This window comes from Myxine glutinosa, chromosome 14 (genome assembly GCF_964187855.1).
Source record: "Myxine glutinosa chromosome 14, kmMyxGlut1.1, whole genome shotgun sequence".
Lineage (NCBI taxonomy): Eukaryota > Metazoa > Chordata > Myxini > Myxiniformes > Myxinidae > Myxine > Myxine glutinosa.
In genome coordinates, this window is record NC_136274.1 from 19,311,892 (window position 1) to 19,337,420 (window position 25,529).

Consider the following 25,529-nt stretch of genomic DNA (forward strand, 5'->3'; position numbering starts at 1 on the left):
GGAGGGGGTGAGGGGACTACATTCTGCCCTGCACTCTTCCCCTCTCCACCTTGAAATTGTATTCATGCATATAAGCCGTTAGGTTCGTGGAGTCTCCTACTATTAGTGCAACGTCTCTTCCCTTACAGCATTTTCCACTTACTAAAGTGAAGAACTCATGCCTCTCTGCTTCTCTACTCTGTGCATACCCTGCATGGATCTGGAGTGCAAAATAGCTTTAGTCTTTCCTACAGCTTTTTCCCCTCAAGTGTTTTAGACTTGAGGGGTTTTTAACCCCACCACCAAAGTTGGATGGAGGTTATGTTTTTACCCCTGTCTGTCTGTCTATCTGTTTGTTTGTCCATGTGAAGAAGATATCTCAAAAAGTTATGGACGGATTTGGACGAAACTTGGTGGACAGGTTGTGTGTGTGACAAGGAATAATCGATTCAATTTTGGTGAAGATCCGGATCTGGCTCGTATAATTTTTAAGTGATTCTTCACCATTAAGTGATATGGCCAACCAGGCAGAGGTATGCTCTCTCCTGAGCACCGTTCTAGTTTTCCTTGTTACGGGCTTTATCAAACATTGGTCTTTTTCCACAAACCTTTTCTCTTTCCACAAAATCTGCACCCATCCCTTTCCCTGCAGGTGCTTTGTGCTTGGCTAACGAATGGTCCCAACTATGAGGAAATAGTGAAATGGTACCAAGGTTGGAAATCCCTTTTCTCCGAGTTGCTGCTAGCCCATCCAACCATGCGGGACAAGTTCAACGAAGCACTGGACATAATGAACCGTGCTGTGGCTGCACCACAGGGTCAGTGTGCATGTTCCGTATTACGTTATTGCACCATGCGTTTTTAGTGTGCTTCTTTACTTAGCTCACGTACTTGCATAATAATGTGGCAGTCAGCCTGAGTGTGGTCATTTCTCGATCTACGTGCCGGTCTAGGTGGATTTGTCCAACCCGGAGCACGCGAGCACGTAGCGTACTTGACCCAGACGGAGCGACGCAAGGACTTCCAGCACAACAGCTCGCATGAGAGGCGTGAGGCAGAGGCTGTGGCTTATGCCAGGCTTGGCACCACCTTTCCTGGCAGCCCTGCCGTAGCTCCTTCTCCCTCCGTCCCGCTGAGTTTCAAAGAACTCTTGGAGGCAAAAGCCGAGGAAAAGAACATAGTGTTCATGCCCCTCCTAGGCCGAAGGCACGACGGGAAGCAGCTGTACACATTTGGGCGGCTCATTATGTTCATTGATCGTGGAGTGGTTTTTGTGCAGGGGGAGAAGACTTGGGTTCCAACGTCCCTGCAGACCCTCTTGGACACTGCGCTCTAACCAAGCTGTGATGTTTTAAAAGTTTTCAGCAGCGTTACCTTTGAAATGGAAATTTTGGTGGACAGCTGTTGCAAAGAACATTATAAATCAGTGGTTCGAGTTATTCTGGCTGGAAGTTTGGATCGTAACCTGGTGTCCTTATCTTTCTGTTCTAATGAAAAATACAGCACTGAAGTATGTGAACAATTGTCGATTCATACATCTTCCCACAGCAGGACATCTCGCTTGTTGCTCCCAACTGAGCTCTTTGATCACGGGTTTTTAACTGCCTTGGTAATTGGTCGAAACTTCCAGCTGGCATCCAGCCACCAGGGCCTTTTTGCATCATGGTGTCAATCGGGCCGTCTTGGTCTTCTCGCACCCACTGGAAGATGTTCAACCCCCCCCCCCCCACCCCTGCCTCCCACACCACTTTTTCGTTTGGATTCAACGTGGTGATGTACAAGAAATGACACAAGCAAAGTATGGAGCAGCAAGTCAGCTGAAAGAAAGGTTTTGTTTGTGTAAATGTACACGTTTTTAACATTTTAAATTTCCAGATGCTTTGAAACCGTTCGACAAATACAAGTCACAGCAGGCTTACAACATCCGACTCAAAACATAAACAGTACATGGAGTTGTTGCTAAGTAAAGTACGGTGATGATAAATTAATAAAAAAAACATGCTGTACTTTTTTTCCTTTTTACAATCATTCAGGTTCATTGTTGCATTGTTAACTTAAGTGAAAAACTAAATGACTCGGATGGCATTAAATGTCGACTGCAAAATGAGCAAACTCTGACGTGCGTACGTACCATGCCACCTGCATTCACAGCAACGCAAGTCCGGGTCACGGAATAATGTGCAAAATTTGTAATACGTTGGCACACACACACACTCGAGGGAGAATAAAACGATAGAGGTCACACGTGCACATATTGTGTGTACAAAGAAGACCTGCATGTGCGGTTATAATCAAAGTGAACAAGCAGTTTGCATAAAAAGTAATCATGTCTTGAGGGTCATGCAACATGCATTCCGTTGCAGAAAAATCATTCGAGCTTATTTCTTGCATCAATTGAGGGGCGAGGACTCTGTGGCCAGTGTTCTGATTTGCAGATGAGGGGCAACGAAGGGGGGTGGATGGGAGGGATAACAGGCCATGGTTGATGAAAATGAAAACATTTATTTACCATCCGGGGTGAATTTGCACTGCACCACACGTAAGGTACACACTCCCTTTGGTGGCCGGAAAAGTGGAAATGTCACAACCGTGTATCAAAAAGAAAGCTTCCCCAAGGCTACTGCAGTAGTGCTATGTGTAAAGTACAAATATTTGTGGCTTTGTGAAATGTTAAAAATGGGGAAAAACCATACAACAGCAACATGGAGTGACATTGATGCAATACATGCAATACAAAACCAACCAAGAAAAAAAACATTGAATTTTGTATTTTTTTTAAGGACAGTGGCCACATGTGAACTTAGGGAGGAACAGCTGTTTGTTCATGTTCAACTCAACACAATGAAATATCCAGCACTCCCACTTGGTACCACGTTACAGCATTGAGTACCAGCTAAGGAAGACGCCTGACCGCTGTAGGACAGCAAGGGTACCCGTGTGGGATCACCGTTCAACGTTAAGATTTTCACCGAGGACACGAGGGGCTATGCACGAGAAAGTCCTCGAGGAAGGATAAAGGTCTACCGTACACCGAGCCTGCGGTCCTAGCCGGAGTTTCTTTCAGTCGGACAGTGTGCCACTACCCGGCATTTCGCTAGTTAGTGTGTGCCACCGCTCAATCCGCTTGTCCTTGTTCTTGAGACACTCGAACCAGTGCTTGAGCCTCTCACCTTTTGCATGAATTCCCAGCTCGACACCACCTGCAAAACACAATTCCGATGATGCCTTTTACACGCGATACAATTCCAACCGTGTCAACCTCAAGCACAGGCCTGTGGGACATGGCCACATATGAAATTTCACTTCTAGAGCAAGGTTGAAAAATTTGCTAATATTGTTCTCCCAAATCAAAGGGAGGCATAAAGTGCCCCTCCCTTTATACAAGGGATCGTTTCTCTGTATGCAGCTTTAACATGGGGACTGAAAATTCGTTTCTCGGCTTCTACTGGTATATTATATATATAAATATACATATATACACACTTGATACCCCTTTAAAATACATTTTTTAAAGATTCCAACGTGCTGACCGAATGGATGAGGCATCAGACTCCCAAGCTGGGGATTGAGTTCAAATCCCATCTGGGTTGAATATTATTTTCCCCTTACTTTTTCAAGTCTTTTATATCGTCTTCAATAACTTTCTCAACTCTTCCTGTCCAGGCTGGAGTTCCTCAAGGCAGTGGTCTTGCCCCTGTGCTTTTTCTAATCTTCATCAATTATTATCTCTCTGGCTCTGGAAAATCCTCTATCTTTTTGCTGATGACTCCACCCTCTACCGCTCCATCTCTCATCCCTCAGATCAGCAGGAAGCATACTCTTCACCCTCTGCACATCTGGATAAAATCACAAACTGGTCAAACAAGTGGAACATGTCTTTCAATCCTGACAAATCTCACACTCTCACCATGTCTCTCCGAAAAGACGGACTGGACAACCCTCCCATCGACTTTCCCAACAATCCTCTTGAAGAAGTTCTGTCACTCAAGCTTTGTCGTCTCACTATCTGCCATGATCTTTCCTGGGAAAACTACATTTCCAAGCTGGTCTCCAAAGCCAGTCGACAACTGGGCATATCCGTCATGTGGAAGCCCTTCATTGCACTGCTGAGGTACTCACCACCTACAAAGCTATCATCGGCACTTTGATGGAGTATTGCTCTCCCCTCTGGGCTGATGCTCCTGCCTCATAACTAGTGCGGCTTCACGCTGAAGAAATCAAGTCTTTTGGGTTTGTTTGTATCTCCCACGATGAACCTGGTTATGAGGGCCTTTCACTCTATCACAGGCAGGTTGGCAGTCGTTCGATCTCCTATCGACTCCTCTCCGGCTTTGCTCCCCCAGCCCTGTCTGTGCTCTACAACACAACAACAACATGCATTTTAAGGCCATTTTCCCTGCGAGAGCGGGGGTTGGCCTTGCGGTCCCCATGACAATCTTCTCCATTTTGCCCTATTTTCTGCATCTCCCCTTGTTTAACCCCCTTGCCCGCATTTCTTCTTCCACCATCTTTAGCCAAGTCTTTCTCGGTCTTCCCCGTCCTCTACTTCCTTCTACATTCATTTCCATCACTCTTCTCAACCAGTCACTTTCATCCTTCCTCAACACATGACTAAACCATCTCAACCTGTTCTTCTTCACAGCATCAATCACAGGCTCTATTCCCATCATCTTTTGCAATTCATCATTTGTCTTCCTCTCTCTCAACGATACTCCGCACATCCACCGAACCATTCGCATTTCCACCCTTTCCAGCCTTCGTTGCTGCTCTACGTTCATTACCCATGTCTCGCTCCCATAAATCATAACACTTCTTACACATGCAGCATACACCTTTCCCTTCAGCTTCAACGACACTCCCCTCCTCATCAGCACGCCACTCAATTCCCGAAACTTCTTCCATGCACATCTCACTCTAGCAACCGTTGCCGAGTCTGATCCACCTTCTCCATTCAGCATGTCTCCGAGGTAGCAAAATGTTTTCACACCTTCCAGCTTCACGCCGTCTCCAAGATCCAACTCAACATTTCCTCCATCTGCAGCTCCCTCTCTGCACACCTTAAATTTGAATGTAGCTGCCACACTGGTTAATGACCCTCTCAGGACCACTACATTTTTGATGAACTCAGCACACATTGTACATTGAATGGAGTTCACTCCGACACCCTTCCTGCACACAGCACATGGCCACTTCCCAGTTCTTTCCACCTCACCACATGCTTTACCACTTGCCATCACCTTCGTCTTTCCGATATTCACCTTCAGACCTTTTGTCTCCATACATTCCTTCCACATGTTCATCTTTTCCTTCAGTCCATCCATACTTTCCGCAATCAACACCAGATCATCTGCATTCAACAACTCCCACAGTAAACCCTCCTTTACATTCTGAGCCAGCACCTCCATCACAGCTACAAATAGTAGTGGACCTAGTACCGACCCCCTGATGCACTCCCACCTTCACCTCAAACTCACCACTGTTCACGTCCTTCGTCCTTACAGCTGTGTGCGGCATATCCATCATGATGTACATTGCCATCACTACTCTGATGAACCATTCCTCCACTCCTAACTTCCTCAATGCCCATGTCAATACTTCGCGTGGAACCCTATCGAATGTCCCCCAAATGTCTGTGCCAATGTGTCCAATGTCTGTGCTCTGTCCCCCAAATATTCCTACTGCCTTGGGCACAAGATCTGCCAGCAACCCTCTTCTGGAGAATCTGCCAAAATCATGACTCTCTGCTCACCTTCGCTCATTCATTCCTCTTTTTCCACTTCTGGAACAAACGCTCACACTCTCTTCAATCCCACTCCTCCCTTCAGGTCTTTAAAACAGGTGTTCACCACCATCTCATATCTTCCCCTATCCAAAGCCCTGATCTTTTCTACCCTCGTTAATCTATCTATAATTCCAGTAATCTCTGTGTGTGTGTGTGTCTGTGTGTGTGTGTGTGTGTGTGTGTGTGTGTGTGTGTGTGTGTGTGTGTGTGTGTGTGTGTGTGTGTGTTTGTCTGTGACCGCTGTTTCTCGACAACTACCGGTCCGATATACTTGAAACTTGCCAGGTATATTGCTGGGGACCCGAGGATGTGCCTTTTCAAGGTTTCATATTAATCGGAGAAGTAGTTACCGAGCTATGGCGATTTCTTTACCAAACTCCGCAAGCCGTTCGCTTTGGACCAAACCATTTCATGTAAATAGAGGGGGGGGTTCTGTGGTCGTTGCGAATGGACCAAACCATTTCATGTAAATAGAGGGGGGGGTTCTGTGGTCGTTACTGCCACGTGGTTTCAAAGTTTTTTTTTGTTGTTGTTTGCACGCATGCTTTTTTGCACGCACGTACGGGCACCCACGTACGGGCACGTCCTAGTCTATCTATAATTCCAGTAATCTCTGTATGTCTGTGTGTCTGTGTGTTTGTCTGTGACCGCTGTTTCTCAACAACCACGGGTCCGATATACTTGAAACTTGCCAGGTATATTGCTGGGGACCCGAGGATGTGCCTTTTCAAGGTTTCATATTAATCGGAGAAGTAGTTACCGAGCTATGGCGATTTAGCCGTTCGCCGTTCGCTTTGGCTTTGCGAATGGACCAAACCATTTCATGTAAATAGAGGGGGGGGGGGGGGTTCTGTGGTCGTTGCGAATGGACCAAACCATTTCATGTAAATAGAGGGGGGGGTTCTGTGGTCGTTACTGCCACGTGGTTTCAAAGTTTTTTTTTGTTGTTGTTTGCACGCATGTTTTTTTGCACCCACGTACGGGCACGCCCTAGGATGTTTACACACACACACCCCTACACAAATTTTTTTTTTTTTTTTTTTTTGGCAAGGAACGGGCACCCACGTACGGGCACGTCCTAGTCCACCTTAAATCCACCTCTTTCAAATTCCGATTTCTTTCCTGAATAAAACGTCCCTGTCATGTCCATCTTGTTTATCCCGTATACCACACCCCAGCCCTCTCCCTTCCACAAATCTCCCGATATCCCTGTTCCCTACTGTTGTGTTTCCCTCTCTCTCCCCCTATTGTCTCCCACTCCCTTTGTTATATGTTCTGCATGTTTGTTCGTATATGGGCCTTGACATCGTATCCCAATATATATATATATGGCCAAAAATATTTGCACCCTTGCACTTTTTTCAAATATTGCACCATTTTTTCCAGAAAATTGTTGAAATTGAAAAATATCTTGGTGTCCACATATGTATCTATTTGGTTTGGAGTGGATCAAAACAAAAAAAAATCTGAAAAAAAATACTAAATCTTAGCTTATTCCACACATAAATCCTAAAATGGCCCAGACAATGTTATTGGCACCTTTTAGAAGTTAGAAATAATTAGATTTCAAGCAGGTGATTCTCCTTTACTTTGGAATTGAACTCACCCATGGTGAGTTGCAAGTGCCTGCAATATAAAAATCACTCGTTCAACCAGTTTGAATGGAGAAAAGTAGTCGTTCTGCTGTTTTGTGTCACTGTGTACCGCAATGAGCATGGAGAAAAGAAAGAAAACCAGAGAATTGTCAGGAGGTCAGACACAAGATTGTAGCCAAGCATGGACAATCTCAAGGCTGCAAGTCCATCTCCAGAGACCTTGATGTTCCTGTGTCCACCGTACGCAATGCTATCAGGAAGTTTAAGACGTATGGCAGTGTAGTCGCCAACCTCTCTGGACGTGGCCACAAGAGAAAACCTGATTGAAGATTGCAGCGAAGGATTGTTCAAATGGTGGAGAAAGCACCTCGATCAACTGCCAAACAGATTTAAGCTGATCTTCAGACACAAGTTACGACAGTTTCAACTCGCACCATCCGTCGCCAACTCAATGAAAGGGGTTCTATGGTAGGAGGACCCCACTGCTGAGAGAGAGACATAGGAAATCCCAACTGGAGTTTTCCAAAACACACCTGAACAAGCGAAAATCCTTCTGGGAGAATGTCCTGTAGACAGATAAGACCAAATTAGTGCTTTTTGGTAAAGCACATCATCTCTATGTTTACGGAAAACAAAATGAAGCCTTCAAAGAAAAGAACACCTTCCCTACAGTCAAACACGGAGGAGGTTCAGTGATGTTTTGGTGTTGCTGTGCTGCCTCTGGCACTGGGTGCCTTGAATGTGTGCATGGCATCATGAAATCAGGAGATTACCAAGGCATTTTGGAGCGCAATGTTCAACCCTGTGTCAGAAAGCTGGGTCTCCGTCGAAGGTCATGGGTCTTGCCGCAGGACAATGACCCCAAACACACTTCAAAAAGCACCCAGGAATGGTTCAAGACAAAACGCTGGACTGTTCTGAAGTGGCCAGCAATGAATCCAGATCTAAATCCCATTGAACACCCGTGGGGAGATCTGAAAACAGCAGTTGGGAGAAGGCACCCTTCAAATCTGGGAGAACTGGAGCATTTTGCACAAGAATAGTGGGCCAAACTGCCAGTAGAGAGGTGGAGGAAGCTCATTCATGGCTATAGGAAGCGCTCAACTGTAGTTATTTTGTCCTACGAAATATTAAGTCTTGGGTGTCAATAATTTTGTCAATGCAATTTCTTTTTATTTTCTGATTTAAAAGTATTTATTAAGTTCTGAATCAAAAACAAAGGTTCTGTAATATTAACAGTGAAATAAAGAATTGTGGAGACTAAATACTTTTGTCAATTTCCACTGATTTTTAGAGAAAATTGTGAGTTATTGGAAAAAAGTGCAACGGTGCCAATATTTTTGGCCACGACCTATTTTCTTAAATATTTTTCTATTTTTTTTTCTTCTATTTTTGGCCTATATAATATCTTGTCCACTAAATTATGAATTAATGAAAAAAAATTCTTATAGGAATCAGAAATTTTATTTAACAGCCACAATTACTCCAGGACTGACGCTCGACTAAGTACTTTTGAATTTGGAATTTCACAAAACAGGAATTTTGAATTTGTTCAGGGTGCTCAGGGTACATAGCTCGCCTACCCTTCGCAAACGCCATGTGAAGATGTAAGAGCAGGTTAATATGTCCTTCCACGACATGGCATTCTAATTACAAAATACATTTCTCATGTTAATGTCACAATGAGTTAATTTATGTCATCCCCCATCTTTACCCATAATCTTTATTTTCCCCCTATTAACCCTCCTTAACCCATCCCTCTTACTTGCAGGTTGCAGTATTTCCTTCTCTTAACCTATCCAGACCTCCCTTGCCCTCCACCTCTCTCTGTGTCTGTGTCTGTCTGTGTCTCTTTCTCTTTCTCTATCGTTTTCTCTTTCTCTTCTCTTCTCTTCTCTCTCTCCACCTATTTGTTCGCTCATATGCCGTACCTATGAAATCATTGGATTTTCCTCCACCTATTTGTTCGCTCATTCCCTTGCTTATTGTGTCCAAGAGTTGCCCCACTGCGCTATGGTCTGACATACCCTCTATGAACTTGTTCTTCCATGAGCCTCGTTCATGTGGAGGATTAAAAAAAAAGAACCAATTTGAGGAAGCAGAAACATTCCAGGACAAGAGAAAAAAACATTAATCCTGCTTCTTGCATATTGATCAATAAAAAAACCTCAGTTTGAGGAATTCTTTATCTGAAAGAAAAACGAACATGTTCAATTTTCAAAATCCAAATATGTCCGCATAAAAACACATCCGTGTTTCAGTTCCAAACTGAACACCCAACGCTACGTGGAAGTGCCGTACCTATGAAATCATTGGATTTCCCCATATCATAATCCCAGACTGTAACGTCCAGGGTCTTCTTCGCAAGTTCGCTGTGTTTGATCTCATAGAAAAAGTCCTGCAAGTAAAATGGTGGAGGAAGAGAAGGAGGGCAACGTAAGAATAAAGACGGTCCAGGATGGATGAATATGACAGTAAATTTGATCAACAAACAAAAACTTTCATGTATAAAGGGAGATAATGAGAATCATCCAACATAAAATCAAAGGTGCATAAAATCCCCACAAATGTCACCTTCTTCCCTCCTTACATGTGGGCCCTATTGGGACTCAGTGGAGAAAATTCTGCCTCATCCTGACATCGCCTCGGCTGTGGGCTTCCACGGAATCATTACCCACGTTCTCAAATCCTGCTGAAAAGGAACCTAAAATCTCAAATCCTACTGAAAAGGAACCTCAAATCATGCTGAAAAGGAACCTCAAATCTGAAATCCTGCTGAGAAGGAACCTAAAATCTCAAATCCTACTGAAAAGGAACCTCAAATCTCAAATCCTGCTGAAAAGGAACCTCAAATCCTACTGAAAAGGAACCTCAAATCCTACTGAAAAGGAATCTCAAATCCTGCTGAAAAGGAACCTCAAATCCTACTGAAAAGGAACCTCAAATCCTACTGAAAAGGAACCTCAAATCCTGCTGAAAAGGAACCTCAAATCCTGCTGAAAAGGAACCTCAAATCCTACTGAAAAGGAACCTGAAATCCTACTGAAAAGGAACTTCAAATCTCAAATCCTGCTGAAAAGGAACCTCAAATCCTACTGAAAAGGAACCTCAAATCCTACTGAAAAGGAACCTCAAATCCTACTGAAAAGGAACCTCAAATCCTACTGAAAAGGAATCTCAAATCCTACTGAAAAGGAACCTCAAATCCTACTGAAAAGGAACCTCAAATCTCAAATCCTACTGAAAAGGAACCTCAAAAATCCTACTGAAAAGAAACCTGAAATCCTACTGAAAAGGAACCTCAAATCTCAAATCCTGCTGAAAAGGAACCTCAAATCCTACTGAAAAGGAACCTCAAATCCTACTGAAAAAGAACCTCAAATCCTACTGAAAAGGAACCTCAAATCCTGCTGAAAAGGAACCTCAAATCCTACTGAAAAGGAACCTCAAATCCTGCTGAAAAGGAACCTCAAATCCTACTGAAAAGGAACCTCAAATCCTACTGAAAAGGAACCTCAAATCCTGCTGAAAAGGAACCTCAAATCCTACTGAAAAGGAACCTCAAATCTCAAATCCTGTGGATGGTTAACCTGCTTCCATTTATAAGGTAAGTTATGGAATCCTTCATCAGAGTTGGCATAACGATTTCTCTTCTGCAATGGCCTGATCACCGACGACCAGTCAGTTTTGGCCTGACTCTATTCAACATTTGACATTCTATCTTAAGCGATGGTTTTAGGGCCTGAACTTGGCGCAGGAAGTCAAGGCTCTCTCACTTCCGTCATTAGCTGTTTGACATCCTGCTCTACTCACCAAACTCTGCTTGTGGCATTCAAGGCCATATCCATTAACTTCCCTACTTCCTCCACAGACACAAACATTGTCACATCATTATCTTCTCTCCTTGTGGAATTTATCTAGTCCCAAGGAATATTTACCAAGTTTTGGATCCATTTTTGGTTTTGCTTTTTGTTGATAGTCTTTTCAATTCCTCCGGGAAGGGAGGATGTGGAATAGCAGACGCAGGCTTTCGTTGTTTTTTCAGACAATTTGATGCCCTTTCAAACAGTTTCTCATCCCACGAGACACTGACAGCTGCTGAATCATTATGCAACATAAAGTATAGAAGTGTATCTGACACCTGGAACATATAATTGAATCCGGGAAAGTCTCATAACGGTCACCTCTCTCTGCAAAGGCAAGTCAACCCACCGATACACTTCTGGAGAAGTTGACTCGTCTACCTGGGATTTATCACCCATCAGTCATGAGCAATTCCGGGCAAACCATATTTCCACCTTGGCCTCCAAAGCTACTGAGCAATTACATACTGGGCCAAGTCTGTCCTTGGTACTTCTGCCCTCAGTACTTCCAATCCGCAGGCCAGCACATGAAATGCATTTATATAAATCACAACGGAGTATTGCTCCCTCTTTTGGGCCCGGTGCTCCCACCCACCACTCCTCGCACATTAGATGCTGCACAAAGACCAAGCGTCCTCAGCACGACGCAACGGAAAGGAAAAGCCATGGAGCACGCTGGTCTCCTCACTACAAGTCGATGACTTCTCGGTATTTTATCATCTCTCACCTCGTCTTACTTGCACCCTTTGCAAGTGCAAGTGCATGCCAATTGACTGCCTCTCCAAAGCCGCAACATGAATGAGTCACCTCCTCTTTATTAACCTTCCAAAGTTGAGGTGCCGTGCTAATCTCAGCTCAATTTTCCTCCCCCTTAGATGTTTTTTTTGCTCTGCCATACAATATTGTGGCAAAGAATCTTCCCCTTTAGCACCTGATATCGCACAAACCCCATTCTCCTGCCGAGCTCAAGCTCTTACCTGCCACAAGACAACAAGAGATCTGCTGGAGAAGCTTTCTCCTATGAAGCTAGAACGGAAATCTGTAGGGGTTGCATCTCCGCCAGGGTTATCATTTTACGTTTTGTATCCCACCGACTAGGCCGGATCTGGATCCGGACCTGAACCAACATCAAATTGGCTTGTTCTTGGCACCTTACCAACTCATCAACTTGGTTTTGTCTTGACTCGTCCACAACTTTTTGAGATATCATGCAAAATATCGTTTTTGGGCCTTTCACTGAATGGTGAAGAATCATTTAATAATAATAAAAACTAGAACAATGCGACTGTGTCGCCAATATGCCTCCGCATAGTCCCACAATGGGAAGATGCCATCACTTTGCATATGTATGGATAGGGGATCATGTTTGTGAAGTTTCGTGTTGATCGGATAAGGTTCGTTTTTCTATCCAAAATGGCTGTCAAACCACGTGTCCTATGACAACATTTTCAAACAATATGCAACAGTACTGTTAGAAGATATTTGTAAAATTTCACATTGATAGGGTGAGCGGTTTCAAAGATATAATTATTTAATATTTTCCTTCAATCCAATATGGCTGCCAGACTATGTGACCTATGATGTCATAAATTAAATATTTCAATACAAATGGGTCATAGATCATGAGCATGCAATTTCAGATTTTTAGGATAAGGAATTCGATTAAAACATTTTTAGCTGGTATACCACTTCACCTATGATGTCATCATTATCATGATCTTGTTCCCCATTGGGAGTACTTGACAATGTGCCAAGTTTCAATTTTTTCCATTCAGCGGTTTCTGAGATATATACATATATATTTAATTATTTGCTTTTAATCCAAGATGGCTGCCATACCACGTGACCTATGACGTCACAATTATCATAAAAACATTCCTCATGGGTGTCGCTCATACGCTGAAAGTTTCATCTAAATCGGACATGTGGTTGCTGAGAAAAACGAGGTTGAGCCCATATGGCTCCGACCTCACCCTCTCTGACCACTTAGCCATCACTCTGACCATCAACATCCCCGCCCCAACACCAAGGCATTATCGCACAATCAACTTCCGTAAGCTAAACGCTCTTTCACCTACCTCATTCTCATCCACCCTCTCTGAAAAAATGTCCACTTCTCCCTTCATTGACCTCCACACCCCTTCCGACCTCACTGACTACTACAACCACACTCTCTCCTCCTGCCTTGACCAGCTTGCGCCTGTAAAAACCAAAACAGTTTCTTTCACCCATTCTGCTCCCTGGTTTACCCCTGAACTCCACCTGATGAAAACTCGTGCTCGCCAACTTGAAAGACTCCGCAATAAAACGGGTCTCACAGTTCACTCCCAAGCCTACAAGGACCACATACAACACTACAAAGATGCCCTCTCCCGCGCCCGCTCTGCCTACTACTCTCAAATTATCCACTCTGGCTCCGGAAACCCAAAAGCACTCTTCTCGACAATAAACAAACTCCTCCGCCCCCTGAACACCACCACCCAGTCATTCACAGTAGACAACTGCATCTCCTTCCTCTCTTTCTTCCAACGCAAAATTGACAACATCTACAACAGCTTGACCACCGCCGCACCCGCTCCCCCTCCAACCACCTGCCCCCCCTTGTCCTGCCATCCCCTGTCTCGGTTCTCCCCAATCTCTCCTACTGACCTCTCTGAACTCCTCATAGGAATGAAAACTGCCACCTGCACTCTTGACCCCATCCCCTCCAGCTTTGTCAAAGCCTCCCTCCCTGCTCTCTCTCCACTTATCATTGCAACAATAAACTCCTCCCTGTCTACAGGCATCGTCCCACCTTCCCTCAAAATTGCTGCTGTTACCCCCATTCTAAAAAAACCTGGTCTAAACCCTGACACCCTAAACAACTTCAGACCCATCTCCAACCTACCCTTTCTGTCAAAAGTTTTGGAACGCGCTGTAGCCACTCAACTCAAACATCATCTCTCTGCCAATAACTTGTATGAAACATTCCAATCCGGATTCCGCTCCAACCACAGTACTGAAACTGCTCTCCTCAAAATCACCAACGACCTTCTCCTCTCCTCTGACGCTGGCAACCTCAACATTCTCGTCCTCCTCGACCTCAGCGCTGCCTTTGACACCATCGATCACACTATCCTCCTCACCCGACTTGAATCCACCTTTAACGTCACCGGCACTGCCCTCTCTTGGATTAAATCATACCTCTCTGACAGATGCCAGTTCATCTCCATCAATAACTGCAAATCCCCCACTGCTCCCCTCCCCCAAGGTGTCCCCCAAGGTTCAGTTCTTGGCCCCCTCCTCTTCATCCTTTACCTGTCCCCGCTCGGTCACTTAATCCGCCGTCATGGTCTCCAATTCCACTGCTTCGCCGATGACATCCAGCTTTTCATCTCCACCAAGTCCGTCTCCACCGACACCCACTCTATCCTGACAAACTGCATCACTGAAATAAAATCCTGGCTTCAAATCAACTTCCTCAAGCTTAACTGTGATAAATCTGAAATAATCATCATTGGCCCAAAAACGCTCACAAAATCCACCCATAACTTTGCCCTCAACATCGACGGTATCCCAGTATCCACCTCCCCTCACATCCGGAATCTTGGCGTCATCTTTGACCAAACCCTTTCCTTCGACAAATACACTAAACAGATCACAAAGTCAGCCTTCTTTCACCTGAAAAACATTGCCCGTCTCCGCTCATCCCTCTCCTCCACGGCTGCAGAAACCCTCATCCACGCCTTCATCACCTCCCGTCTGGACTACTGCAATAGCCTCCTCTATGGTTCACCCTCAAAAATCACCAATAAACTCCAATACATTCAGAACTCCGCTGCCCGTCTACTCACTCATTCCCGGACCCGTGACCACATCACCCCCGTCCTTTACAAGCTTCACTGGCTCCCCATCCCCCAGAGAATCCAGTACAAAATCCTCCTCTTGACATACAAAGCCCTCCATAACCTGGCCCCATCCTACCTGGCTGACCTCCTCTCCAGACACACTCCCACCCGCAACCTCCGCTCTGCTGGTACCAACCTCCTGACCCCCTCCATCCGGACCAAATTCAGATCCTGGGGGGACAGGGCCTTCTCCATCGCTGCTCCCACCCTCTGGAACTCACTACCTCACACCATCAGAGACTCCTCCTCACTCACCACATTCAAAACATCACTAAAGACCCACCTGTTCAACGCTGCATTCAACATTCAACCCACAGCATTTAACCCCTGACTATCTCTTCTCCTTCTCCCTCCTTTTGCTTTAAATATTTCCCTATTGATTCTTGTCTTGTCTTTTTGATTCTTGTCTTATATATATGCCGTATATCGCTGCTGTTTGTTTTCTTGATTCTTGTCTTTTTGCAATTGTTGTTTTCATGTATTGTTATGCATTATGTTTTCCACTCTGTCAAAGCGCCTTTGGGCTTCTGGAAAAGCGCTATACAAAATAAATGAATTATTATTATTATTATATGGACGGACGGACGGACGGACAGGACAACCCGAAAACATGCCTCCAGGAACTTGGCATACAAATTTTCAGATCCGGAATTGGATCTTAACCAAAATCAAATCATTTCGTCCTTGTCACACACCCAACCTGTCCAACAAATTTCGGCGAACATGTCCACAACTTTGAGACATCCTGTTCACAGACAGACAAACAAAAACAGATAGACACACAGGGGTGAAAACATAACCTCCGCCGAGACCTTCGCTGGTGCAGGTAAAAAGGAAAATGGTGTGCTAAGGCCAAGGTGATACCGTGCTCCAGTACCTGCACATCTCACAGACTAATAGTGCACGTCGCCCCTGGGTTCACCTGAACCCGGCTCCTCATTGGCCACGTACGCACAGCCAATTGGCACATGACAGTCTGCCTAATGCGAGATCGCTCTGAGCTCGAGTAAGTTGCGGCTCCCATTGTAGAAGTGCAGACAAAGATTTGCCTTGTGGGTTTGTACAGCTCGCTTCGCTGGAGTCTCCTGCAGTCAACCGGCTCGAATTAGATGTGCAGAGGAAAAGAAGAACCGAGCTCGGAACCATTTTCTCAATCAAAACACATTTCAAGCCCATTCATTCGAGAAGAGCTGTAGAGGATCACGATGTAATCTATAGTATCACAATATGCTCAACTCTGGACGTAGATCAGCTGAGTGTCGTCACGACCGTGGGAAAGACACGCACAGCATTGTTTTTTGAGCCGGATCTGTTATGTTTTAACAGGTGAAGCAAAGCAGGCCTTGGAAGGAATTTTAAACCCAGTGTGTGCAAGAACCTACCGAACACGACTGTTGGGACGATACAAGACAAAATCACGTGACGAGCTCCATACTGGGTTGCCGTTTGTGTAAAAATAAATAAATAAATCTGACTCGATGAACGATATTGGATTTGTCAAATCACAATTATTACCTCCGCCACCGAAGGTGCATCGAGGTTATGTTTTCACCCCTGTCTGTCAGTTTGTCTGTCTGTTTGTGAACAAGATATCTTAAAAAGTTGTGGACGGATTCGGACGAAATTTGGTAGATATGTAGCGTATGTGACAAGGACGAAATGATTAGATTTTGGTGAAGATCTGGATTCGGATCCGGCTACTAGAATTTTTAAAGTGATTCTTCACCATTGGGAGATAGGGCCAAAACCTAAACATTGCAGGACATCTCAAAAAGGTTATGGACGGATTTGGACGAAAGTTGGTGGACAGGTTGGGTGTCTGACAAGGACGATTCGATTAGATTTTGGTGAAGATCTGAATATGGATTCAGATATGAGAATTATTTAATTTTTAAAGTGATTCTTCACCATTGGGATATAGGGCCAAAACCTATACATTGCGGGATATCTCAAAAAGTTGTGGACGGATTTGGACGAAACGTGGTGGACAGGTTGGGTGTCTGACAAGGACGATTCGATTAGATTTTGGTGAAGATCTGAATATGGATTCAGATATGAGAATTATTTAATTTTTAAAGTGATTCTTCACCATTGGGATATAGGGCCAAAATCTATACATTGCGGGATATCTCAAAAAGTTGTGGACGGATTTGGACGAAACGTGGTGGACAAGTTGGGTGTCTGACAAGGACGATTCGATTCGATTTTGGTGAAGATCTGAATATGGATTCAGATATGAGAATTATTTATTTTTTAAGTGAATCTTCATCATTGGGAGATCGGGCCAAAACGATACATAGCAGGATATCTCAAATAGTTAAGGAGGGATTTGGACGAAACTTGGTGGACATGTTGGGTGTCTGACAAGGACGATTCGATTCGATTTTGGTGAAGATCTGAATATGGATTCAGATATGAGAATTATTTAATTTTTTAAAAGTGATTCTTCACCATTGGTAGATAAGGCCAAAACCGATACAAAGCAGGATATCTCAAATAGTTACGGACGGATTCAGAAAAAGCTTGGTGTACAGGTTGCGTATGTGACAAGGACTAATCGATTCGATTATGGTGATTATCTGAATGTGGATTCGGATAGGATCATTATTTAATTATTTTAAGTTATTCTTCACCATTGAGAGATCGGGCGAAAAGCGATTATATAACATGATATTTAAAAAGTTATGGACGAGTTATGACGAAACTTGGTGGACGAGTTGGTTTGGTGACAAGAACAAGCCGATTAGATTTTGGTTCAGGTCCAAATCCAGATCCGGCCTATCAGTGGGATAGAAAACATAAAACAGCGCGTTCAAGATGATGTGACTGATTGGTTTGAATAAAGGAATAATGGTGATGAGGTCAAAGCAAATTCAGTTAGGCAACCTCTTCAAAAAGGTGAATTATACCTTAAAAACTGCAGCACCTTCAAACGAATTAACAGAAATCAGTGCACCTTTATAGGTAGTACAGTACTGAAGATGCGTAGATTACCCCCTGACACGTCAACAGTGCACCAGGCACCTTGATAATGTGGGATTGATCCCCGACCCGACTATGCAGTGCTTGACTGGTTTTTCACAGGAAGACAAAGTGTGCTGTACCTGGGGTGCACCTCAAGCCAGGTGTTCCATTTGCCAGAATCAGATGACATGGTGTCTTGCCATCAGGCCTGAATAGTCAGTTCCTGAAAAACTTTGGTCAATCTTCCCCCCTCAGCCAAATCCACAAATAAGGTGACATTAATTTGGGGCATTTAGTGGTGATGGTGGGTAGTAAGAGTTGTTGTCATATCATATGTAATACATGGAGATTAGGAGGCAATTGACAAACCAATCATACTATGTGCAATTTGAATCTGGGGACAAAGCATCACGAGACGAAAGCTTTCACCGGGAATGCTGAACGGACTGACATCACATTTGTATTCCTCCGGTGAAGAAAAAAAAACCTTTCCGATTTTAAATTCGAGGCCACACAAGAAATGGAGCGATCCTGATATTCCTCGCTTTGGAACAAAACAGAATGTTACCATCGTCCATACCGGTTTCAACCCATTGGACTGTTTGGAATCGTCATTTGAATTCTGGAATTGGAATTCTAGCTGCGATGCTCATGTTCAAATCCCATATAATGAGATTTTGATATTTAGCGCTAAATGAATCCTTGGATCAGAACAAATGATTTGCTCGCATAAGTGGTTGCTTTAAAAATGGACACAAGGAAGGTATTAATTAATTAATTAATCAATTAATTAATTATATTATATTATATTTCAATCATCATCGGATTATATAATCCATTATGGAGTTAAAGTCAATATAATATTGCTAAAAGGCCATCCACGGATGCCAGGCCATTCAAAGTGACTGGGAATGGCAGCGAGTAGGTGGTTGCGTGGTTGCCCGGCTACACGCGTGGGGGCACAAAGAGTGGTTCCCAACAAGTAGAATGCTCAAGGTGGGATAGATTATAACAGAATGCTGACGGATGTTAAAAAACATGGAATTTAAAGGTTATCCTGCGAAGTTATTAAAAGTTTTCCGTCGTAAGTGTTTCACGAGCGAATGTCAAGTACCAAAGTGGCAAAGGAAATGAGGACGACGCTTAATCCACTACATGTTCCCTCCATCGTGATGTGCACACTTTCATGAAAAAAAAACAAATTAAAACTTTTACTTTTACCATTTGTTCCAAAAAAACAAAGCATCACGCATGCACAGATCCTTAAGAAAAGAAAAAAACCAACAACTATTTCATTTAACACCAAAAAATCCATTTCATTGATTTGCTCAACAGGCAATGTTCTCGTGTGACCATGATATTGGGCCAAGACCCCACTGTTGCCAAAAATGTTGTTTTTGACCTCTCGGGCAGCAAAGTGCAAGCAAACAGTGGGGGCCAAGACCCCACTGTTGCCAAAAATGTTGTTTTTGACCTCTCGGGCAGCAAAGTGCAAGCAAACAACACAGGCGACACAGGGGTCCCTTTGAAAAGTGGAGAGCACCTTGTGGTTCTCTTTCAAGGATCAGAATAATGGCGGGTCTCTTGATTTGCCTCCCTCGGACGCCAAACACAAATCACGGGCGAGTTACTCGAGAAACGGGTCGACATACTGCTACTTGAGGGTTTGGAACAAAACAAAATGTTTCCCTGGTCCATGCTGCTTTCAACTTTGGCCTGGTTGAAATTCTCCTCTGAGCACTTAGCCGCTGTTGCTGGGATACCAAGTTCGATTCCTATATTCTGTGTCAATTTGCCTGGAGTCCATAGTCTTCCTAATTAAAATAAAAAATACTCCACCGATGTCGACAAGTCTTCGTCTTGCATGCAATTCACGCACAATCTCCTCCATGATGTTTAGTGGTGGTGGGAGAGAGGGGGCAATGAAAAGGGCAAACCCTATAAGTGATGGGATAAATCTTACTATAATTCACCAAATGTCCGTCTGTCTGTCCGTCCGTCCGTCTGTTCCCAGGTACCGCAAAAACGGCTGAACCGATCGCAACGAAATTTTAGGTGGGTAATCTTGGGACCCCCTGGGGTAAAATAGGCTAGATTGTTTTTCCAATTAGGAATTTTTTCCAATTTTACAATTTTTCCAAACACGATGGAATAATATTTACCGATATGAACAGTGATGTGGCTTTTATTGAAATTCTACAAATACTGTTTAGATTTTGATGATTTACATGTGATATGATTTAACGGATGTTTATATAAATCGTTTAAAATAATTTTTTTTAAACCTTCAATTTCTGATATTTTGCCTTTTCATTTGGGCCTCCCAATTGAAGCCCCGCCCATAGGGCGGGTACTGTTGCTAGTAAAGATAATTTGTGTTAGCAGGACGGTGCAAACCAGCAGGTCAATATTTATAACCCTACTTGTGTTCTCCATTGAATGTTTTTATCTTCATTTTTTAATATTCCTTCAAGAAAAGATGCAAGAACAATGAAAGAGTGAATGAATGACAAAAAGTCCAAGGAAATGCAATGCATGTGACTTGGTGTTTCTAGTGCAAATAATAAGCGATTTGCCTCTACTATATAAACAAATACACATTTGCATTGGTGCATATGGTTGTGGTCTAGTAGTGAGGAGGTTGGATTGTCTAGTGGTGTGGATTTCAGATGGTCTCATGGTCAGGATGTCTGATTGTCTGGTGGTAAGGATATTGGAGTGTCTAGTGGTGAGCATGTCGAATGGTCTTGTGGTGAAGATTTTGGATGGACCCGTGGTGAGGATGTCAGATGGTTTCTTGCTGATCATGTTGGATGTTCGAGTGGTGATTATGCCAAATGGTCTCATGGTAAAGATGTCGGATGGTCTTGTGGTGAGGATGTCTGATGGTCCAGTGGCAAGGATGTCAGATGGTCTCATGGTGAGGATGTCAGATAGTCCAGTGGCGAGCATGTTGGATGGACTAGTGGTGAGTATGTCGGATGGTATGATGCTGATCATATTGGATGTTCTAGTGGTGATTATGCCAGATGGTATTGTGGTGAGGATGTCAGTTGGTGAAGTGGTGAGGCTGTCGGATGTTTTAGTGGCGAAGTTGTCGGATGGTCTAGTAGTGATGATGTTGAATGGTCTCGTGGTGAAGATGTCGGATGGTCTCATGGTGAAGATGTTGGATGGTCTCGTGGTGCGAATGTGGAATGGTCTCGTGGTGAGGATGTTGGATGGTCTCGTGCTGATCATGTTGGATGTTCCAGTGGTGATTATGCCAGATGGTCTCATGGTGAATATGTCGGCTGGTCTCATCGTGAGTATGTCGGATGGTCTAGTGGTGAGTATGTCGGATGGTCTAGTGGTGAGGATGTTGGATGGTATGATGCTGATCATATTGGATGTTCTAGTGGTGATTATGCCAGATGGTATTGTGGTGAGGATGTCAGTTGGTCAAGTGGTGAGGCTGTCGGATGTTTTAGTGGCGAAGTTGTTGGATGGTCTAGTCGTGATGATGTTGAATGGTCTCGTGGTGAAGATGTCGGATGGTCTCATGGTGATTATGCTGGATGATCTCGTGGTGATTATGCTGGATGGTCTCGTGGTGAGGATGTCAAATTATCTAGTGGTGAGGATGTCGGATCGTCTCGTGGTGATCATGCTGGATGTTCTGGTGGTGATTATGCCAGATGGTCTCGTGGTGAGAATGTCGGATGGTCTCGTGGTGATCATGCTGGATGTTCTGGTGGTGATTATGCCAGATGGTCTTGTGGTGAGGTTGTCAGTTGGTCAAGTGGTGAGGATGTCGGATGTTTTAGTGGCGAGGTTGTCGGATGGTCTGGTCGTGATGATGTCGAATGGTCTCGTGGTGAAGATGTCAGATGGTCTCGTGGTGATTAATCTGGATGATTTTGTGGTGATTATGCCGAATGGTCTCGTGGTGAGGATGTCAAATGGTCTAGTGGTGAGGATGTTGGATGGTCTGTGATTATGTCAGATGGTCTCGTGGTGAGGATGTCGGATGGTCTAGTGGTGAGGATGTCGGATGGTCTAGAGGTGCGGATTGCAGATGGTCTCATGGTGAAGGTGTTGGATTGGTCTCGTGGTGCGAATGTGGAATGGTCTCGTGCTGATCATGTTGGATGTTCCAGTGGTGATTATGCCAGATGGTCTTATGGTGAATATGTCGGCTGGTCTCATCGTGAGTATGTCGGATGGTCTAGTGGTGAGGATGTTGGATGGTATGATGCTGATCATATTGGATGTTCTCGTGGTGATTATGCCAGATGGTATTGTGGTGAGGATGTCAGTTGGTCAAGTGGTGAGGATGTCGGATGGTCTCGTGGTGAGGATGTCGGATGTTTTAGTGGCAAGGTCATCAGATGGTCTTGTGGCGATTATGCCAGATTGTCTTGTGGTGATTATGGCAGATGGTCTTGTGGTGAGGATGTCGGATGGTCTCGTGGTGAGGATGTCGGATGTTTTAGTGGCAAGGTCATCGGATGGTCTTGTGGTGATTATGCCAGATTGTCTTGTGGTGAAGATGTTGGACGATCCCGTGGTGAGGATGTCGGATGGTCTCGTGGTGATCATGCCGGATATTCTTGTGGTGATTATGTAAGATGGTCTCATTGTGAGGATGTCGGAAGGTTCAGTGGGGAGGATGTCGGATGTTTTAGTGGCATGGTTGTCGGATGCTCTCGTGGTGAGGATGTCGGATGGTCTAGTCGTGAGGATGTCGGATGGCCTAGTGGTGGGGATGTCGGATGGTCTCATGGTGAGGGTGTCGGATGGTCTCGTGCTGAACATGTTGGATGTTCTAGTGGTGATTATGCCAGATGGTCTTGTGGTGAGGATTTCAGTTGGTCAAGTGGTGAGGATGTCAGTTGGTCAAGTGGTGAGGATGTCAGATGTTTTAGTGGCAAGGTCATCGGATGGTCTTGTGCTGATTATGCCAGATGGTCTTGTGGTGAAGATGTCGGATGATCTCGTGGTGAGGATATCGGATGGTCTCGTGGTGATCATGCCGGATATTCTAGTGGTGATTATGTCAGATGGTCTCATGGTGAGGATGTCAGATGGTCTCGTGGTGAGGATGTCAAATGGTCTTATTGTGAGGATGTCAGATGGTCTCATGGTGAGGATGTCAGATGGTCTCAAGGTGAGGTTGTCGGATGGTCTCGTAGTGAGGATGTCAGATCGGCATCCCTGTAGTTATGGGTTAAAATGCAGCTGACGTTCTCTACCATTAAATTGCAGTGATGGGAACGGTATTGCAGATTTTGATTCCCTGCTGCTAGAAACCGAGCAACTCCCAGTAGAACAACGGTGTCACCATCGATTAAAAACACACATATTCAGTGGGGAGGTAATTTACATGTGTGGCTGCTGCAGCCTATTATTTTTGATGATGCCAACCCATCACTGTGGACCCTTCATCCTGTACTCTCAAGCCAACTCAGAATGGACACCAAACCACTACGCATAAAAAGGCAATACCCCTCAACGTGCACCAAATGCAAAGGAAAAGAAAACAAGTAGTGACAAGGGACCGATCGATGTGTCCACGCTTGTCATGTGTGAGCTGTGTTGTCAGGACGCCCCAGTTGATTTGAATAACTATGCAGTGCAGAGCTACAGAATGGACTTGGGAGAGTCTTGGAAAGAGGAAATCAACAAGACGAGGCCACGTAAGGAATGCAAGAGGTGGGAAGTTGAAAAAGTGAAAGCATGACCGCAAGGAAGAAGTAGCGGGACGAGAAATCATGAAACGGCACAATACATGTACACAGATACGTCATATTAGCTCTTAACTCCATTATGTTCCAGAAGAAAGAAGAAGCAACATCACCTCATTGAATTCGGGGTTCAGAGTCTTCTTTTTCACCATGGTCTTGTTTTTGACTTTCTTTCCCATGTCTGGTTTCATATAACTGTGAACAAAGCAAGAACGGAATATTTCAAGCGATTTCTGAAACAATTGTCTCCGGTGTTACAGAAACCACGCGCTGTCGCGTTATTTCAAAACAACAAGTTTCTCCCAACATTTTCCATAACGCATCACAGAAGCTTGAAATCTTGATCGTACACGTGGTCCTCACATCTTCACGAAGGGATCCGAGTAACCGTTGGCATCCATGGCGGCAAGGTGGGCACAGCGGACCGCCGATACGATCAAACCTCCTTTCTGAGTGTTGTACTTCAGCGCAATGAGGATGCGTCCTCTCTCTTCCAAAGCCTTGTTCTCATACTTGTCTGTCTGCAAGATCCACACACGATATTGTCATTCCAAAACGCCCAAACTTTCTTTGGATTACTCCATCAACATGGGGGTCAGGGAAGGGCTTGACGATGGAGGAGACATTTCTACACAGGTGCAAAATAACATGAATTCTCCTTCTTTCCGTTAAAAAGACACCTGCCAAGAAGAGAAAATAACGGAACGGAAAAACGATTCGGACGCAGATCGACTCAAGAGACATCTCTCCTTTATGACATTTCTTGATGTGACGCTTCACATCGCAAGTGCTTGTTAAATGCGCAAAGATCAATTCAGATTAAGAAAATTGAACGATGAACAAATGTCTTTCGAGACGTTCACAGAATAGCGCCTTTTTGTGACATTTCCTTTTGCCATATTTCAAATTAATTCTTTCAGTGTTCGTTTTGCTGATGTTTTTTTTGGGGGGGGGGGGGGCGTTGAGTTACAACGCTTATTTAGTACATGTATAGTGCATTCCATAAGTATTGGAACAGTGAAGTGAAATTTGTTATTATTGCTACATACTCAAGAAAGTTGGATTTGAGATCAAAAGATGAATATGAGGCAAGAGTACAGAAGGTGAAGTTTTATTTATTGGTATTTATGTGTACAGTATATATATATATATATATGTTTTACCATTGTACCAACAATAACACTTTTTATGTTCATTCTGTCCCCCACCCTCACCCCACATTTTAGGTATGCGTACGTATTGGATCGAATGACGGGTGTTTCTTGTCGCTCAGGTGTTTCATGTTGCATTGATCATTCACACAAAAGACCTTTGAATGTACAGTCTTGGTTTTATCCTTTACTTTTGCCTCGGGAGTCTGCCTTTGGGGTCAGTAGGCATACACCAACATGAAGACCAGAGAACTGTCCATGAAAGAAAAAACATAGGGGCAATACCCCTGGCACTCAACTGGAAGAACAAACAGTTTACTGCACTGACTAAGGGTATTTTAAACCAATTTCAATGGTTGATAGAAGACAGGAAAGCATGTAGCATCATACTAACATAATCATAAGACTTTAAACAAACAAACAAAAAAATACCTATTTTGGGGGAAAACCCCCCCTCATATACCTCCTCAGACCCCAATTTTTGCAATGCCTTGAGCAAACATTGGTACATCATGGATGATAAAGGTTGTGGTGAAGTTTCATCAAAATTGTGTTTGTAGGTTCTGAGAAAAAAGCAAATAC

General features: G+C 44.1%; 2 protein-coding genes across 6 annotated transcripts in view; one reads left to right on the forward strand and one right to left on the reverse strand.

The window, feature by feature from the left end:
• TFIP11 (tuftelin interacting protein 11) overlaps nucleotides 1-1,985 on the forward strand; it is a 33,014-nt gene extending 31,029 nt beyond the window's left edge. For both annotated transcript variants that reach the window (XM_068135231.2, XM_068135232.2), the window contains exons 12-13: nucleotides 632-797; nucleotides 933-1,985. In XM_068135231.2, coding sequence (XP_067991332.1) covers nucleotides 632-797; nucleotides 933-1,315 — 549 coding nt within the window. In that variant the 3' untranslated portion in view covers nucleotides 1,316-1,985. The remainder of the gene's footprint in view (nucleotides 1-631; nucleotides 798-932) is intronic.
• The window catches only part of LOC137439467 (double C2-like domain-containing protein alpha), a 384,494-nt gene continuing 360,744 nt past the window's right edge, over nucleotides 1,780-25,529 (reverse strand). For all 4 annotated transcript variants that reach the window (XM_078768119.1, XM_068135234.2, XM_068135233.2 and 1 more), the window contains 4 exons: nucleotides 24,160-24,317; nucleotides 23,910-23,991; nucleotides 9,658-9,754; nucleotides 1,780-3,179 (listed from right to left, as the gene is read on the reverse strand). In XM_078768119.1, the coding sequence (XP_078624245.1) occupies nucleotides 3,040-3,179; nucleotides 9,658-9,754; nucleotides 23,910-23,991; nucleotides 24,160-24,317 (477 nt within the window). In that variant the 3' untranslated portion in view covers nucleotides 1,780-3,039. The remainder of the gene's footprint in view (nucleotides 3,180-9,657; nucleotides 9,755-23,909; nucleotides 23,992-24,159; nucleotides 24,318-25,529) is intronic.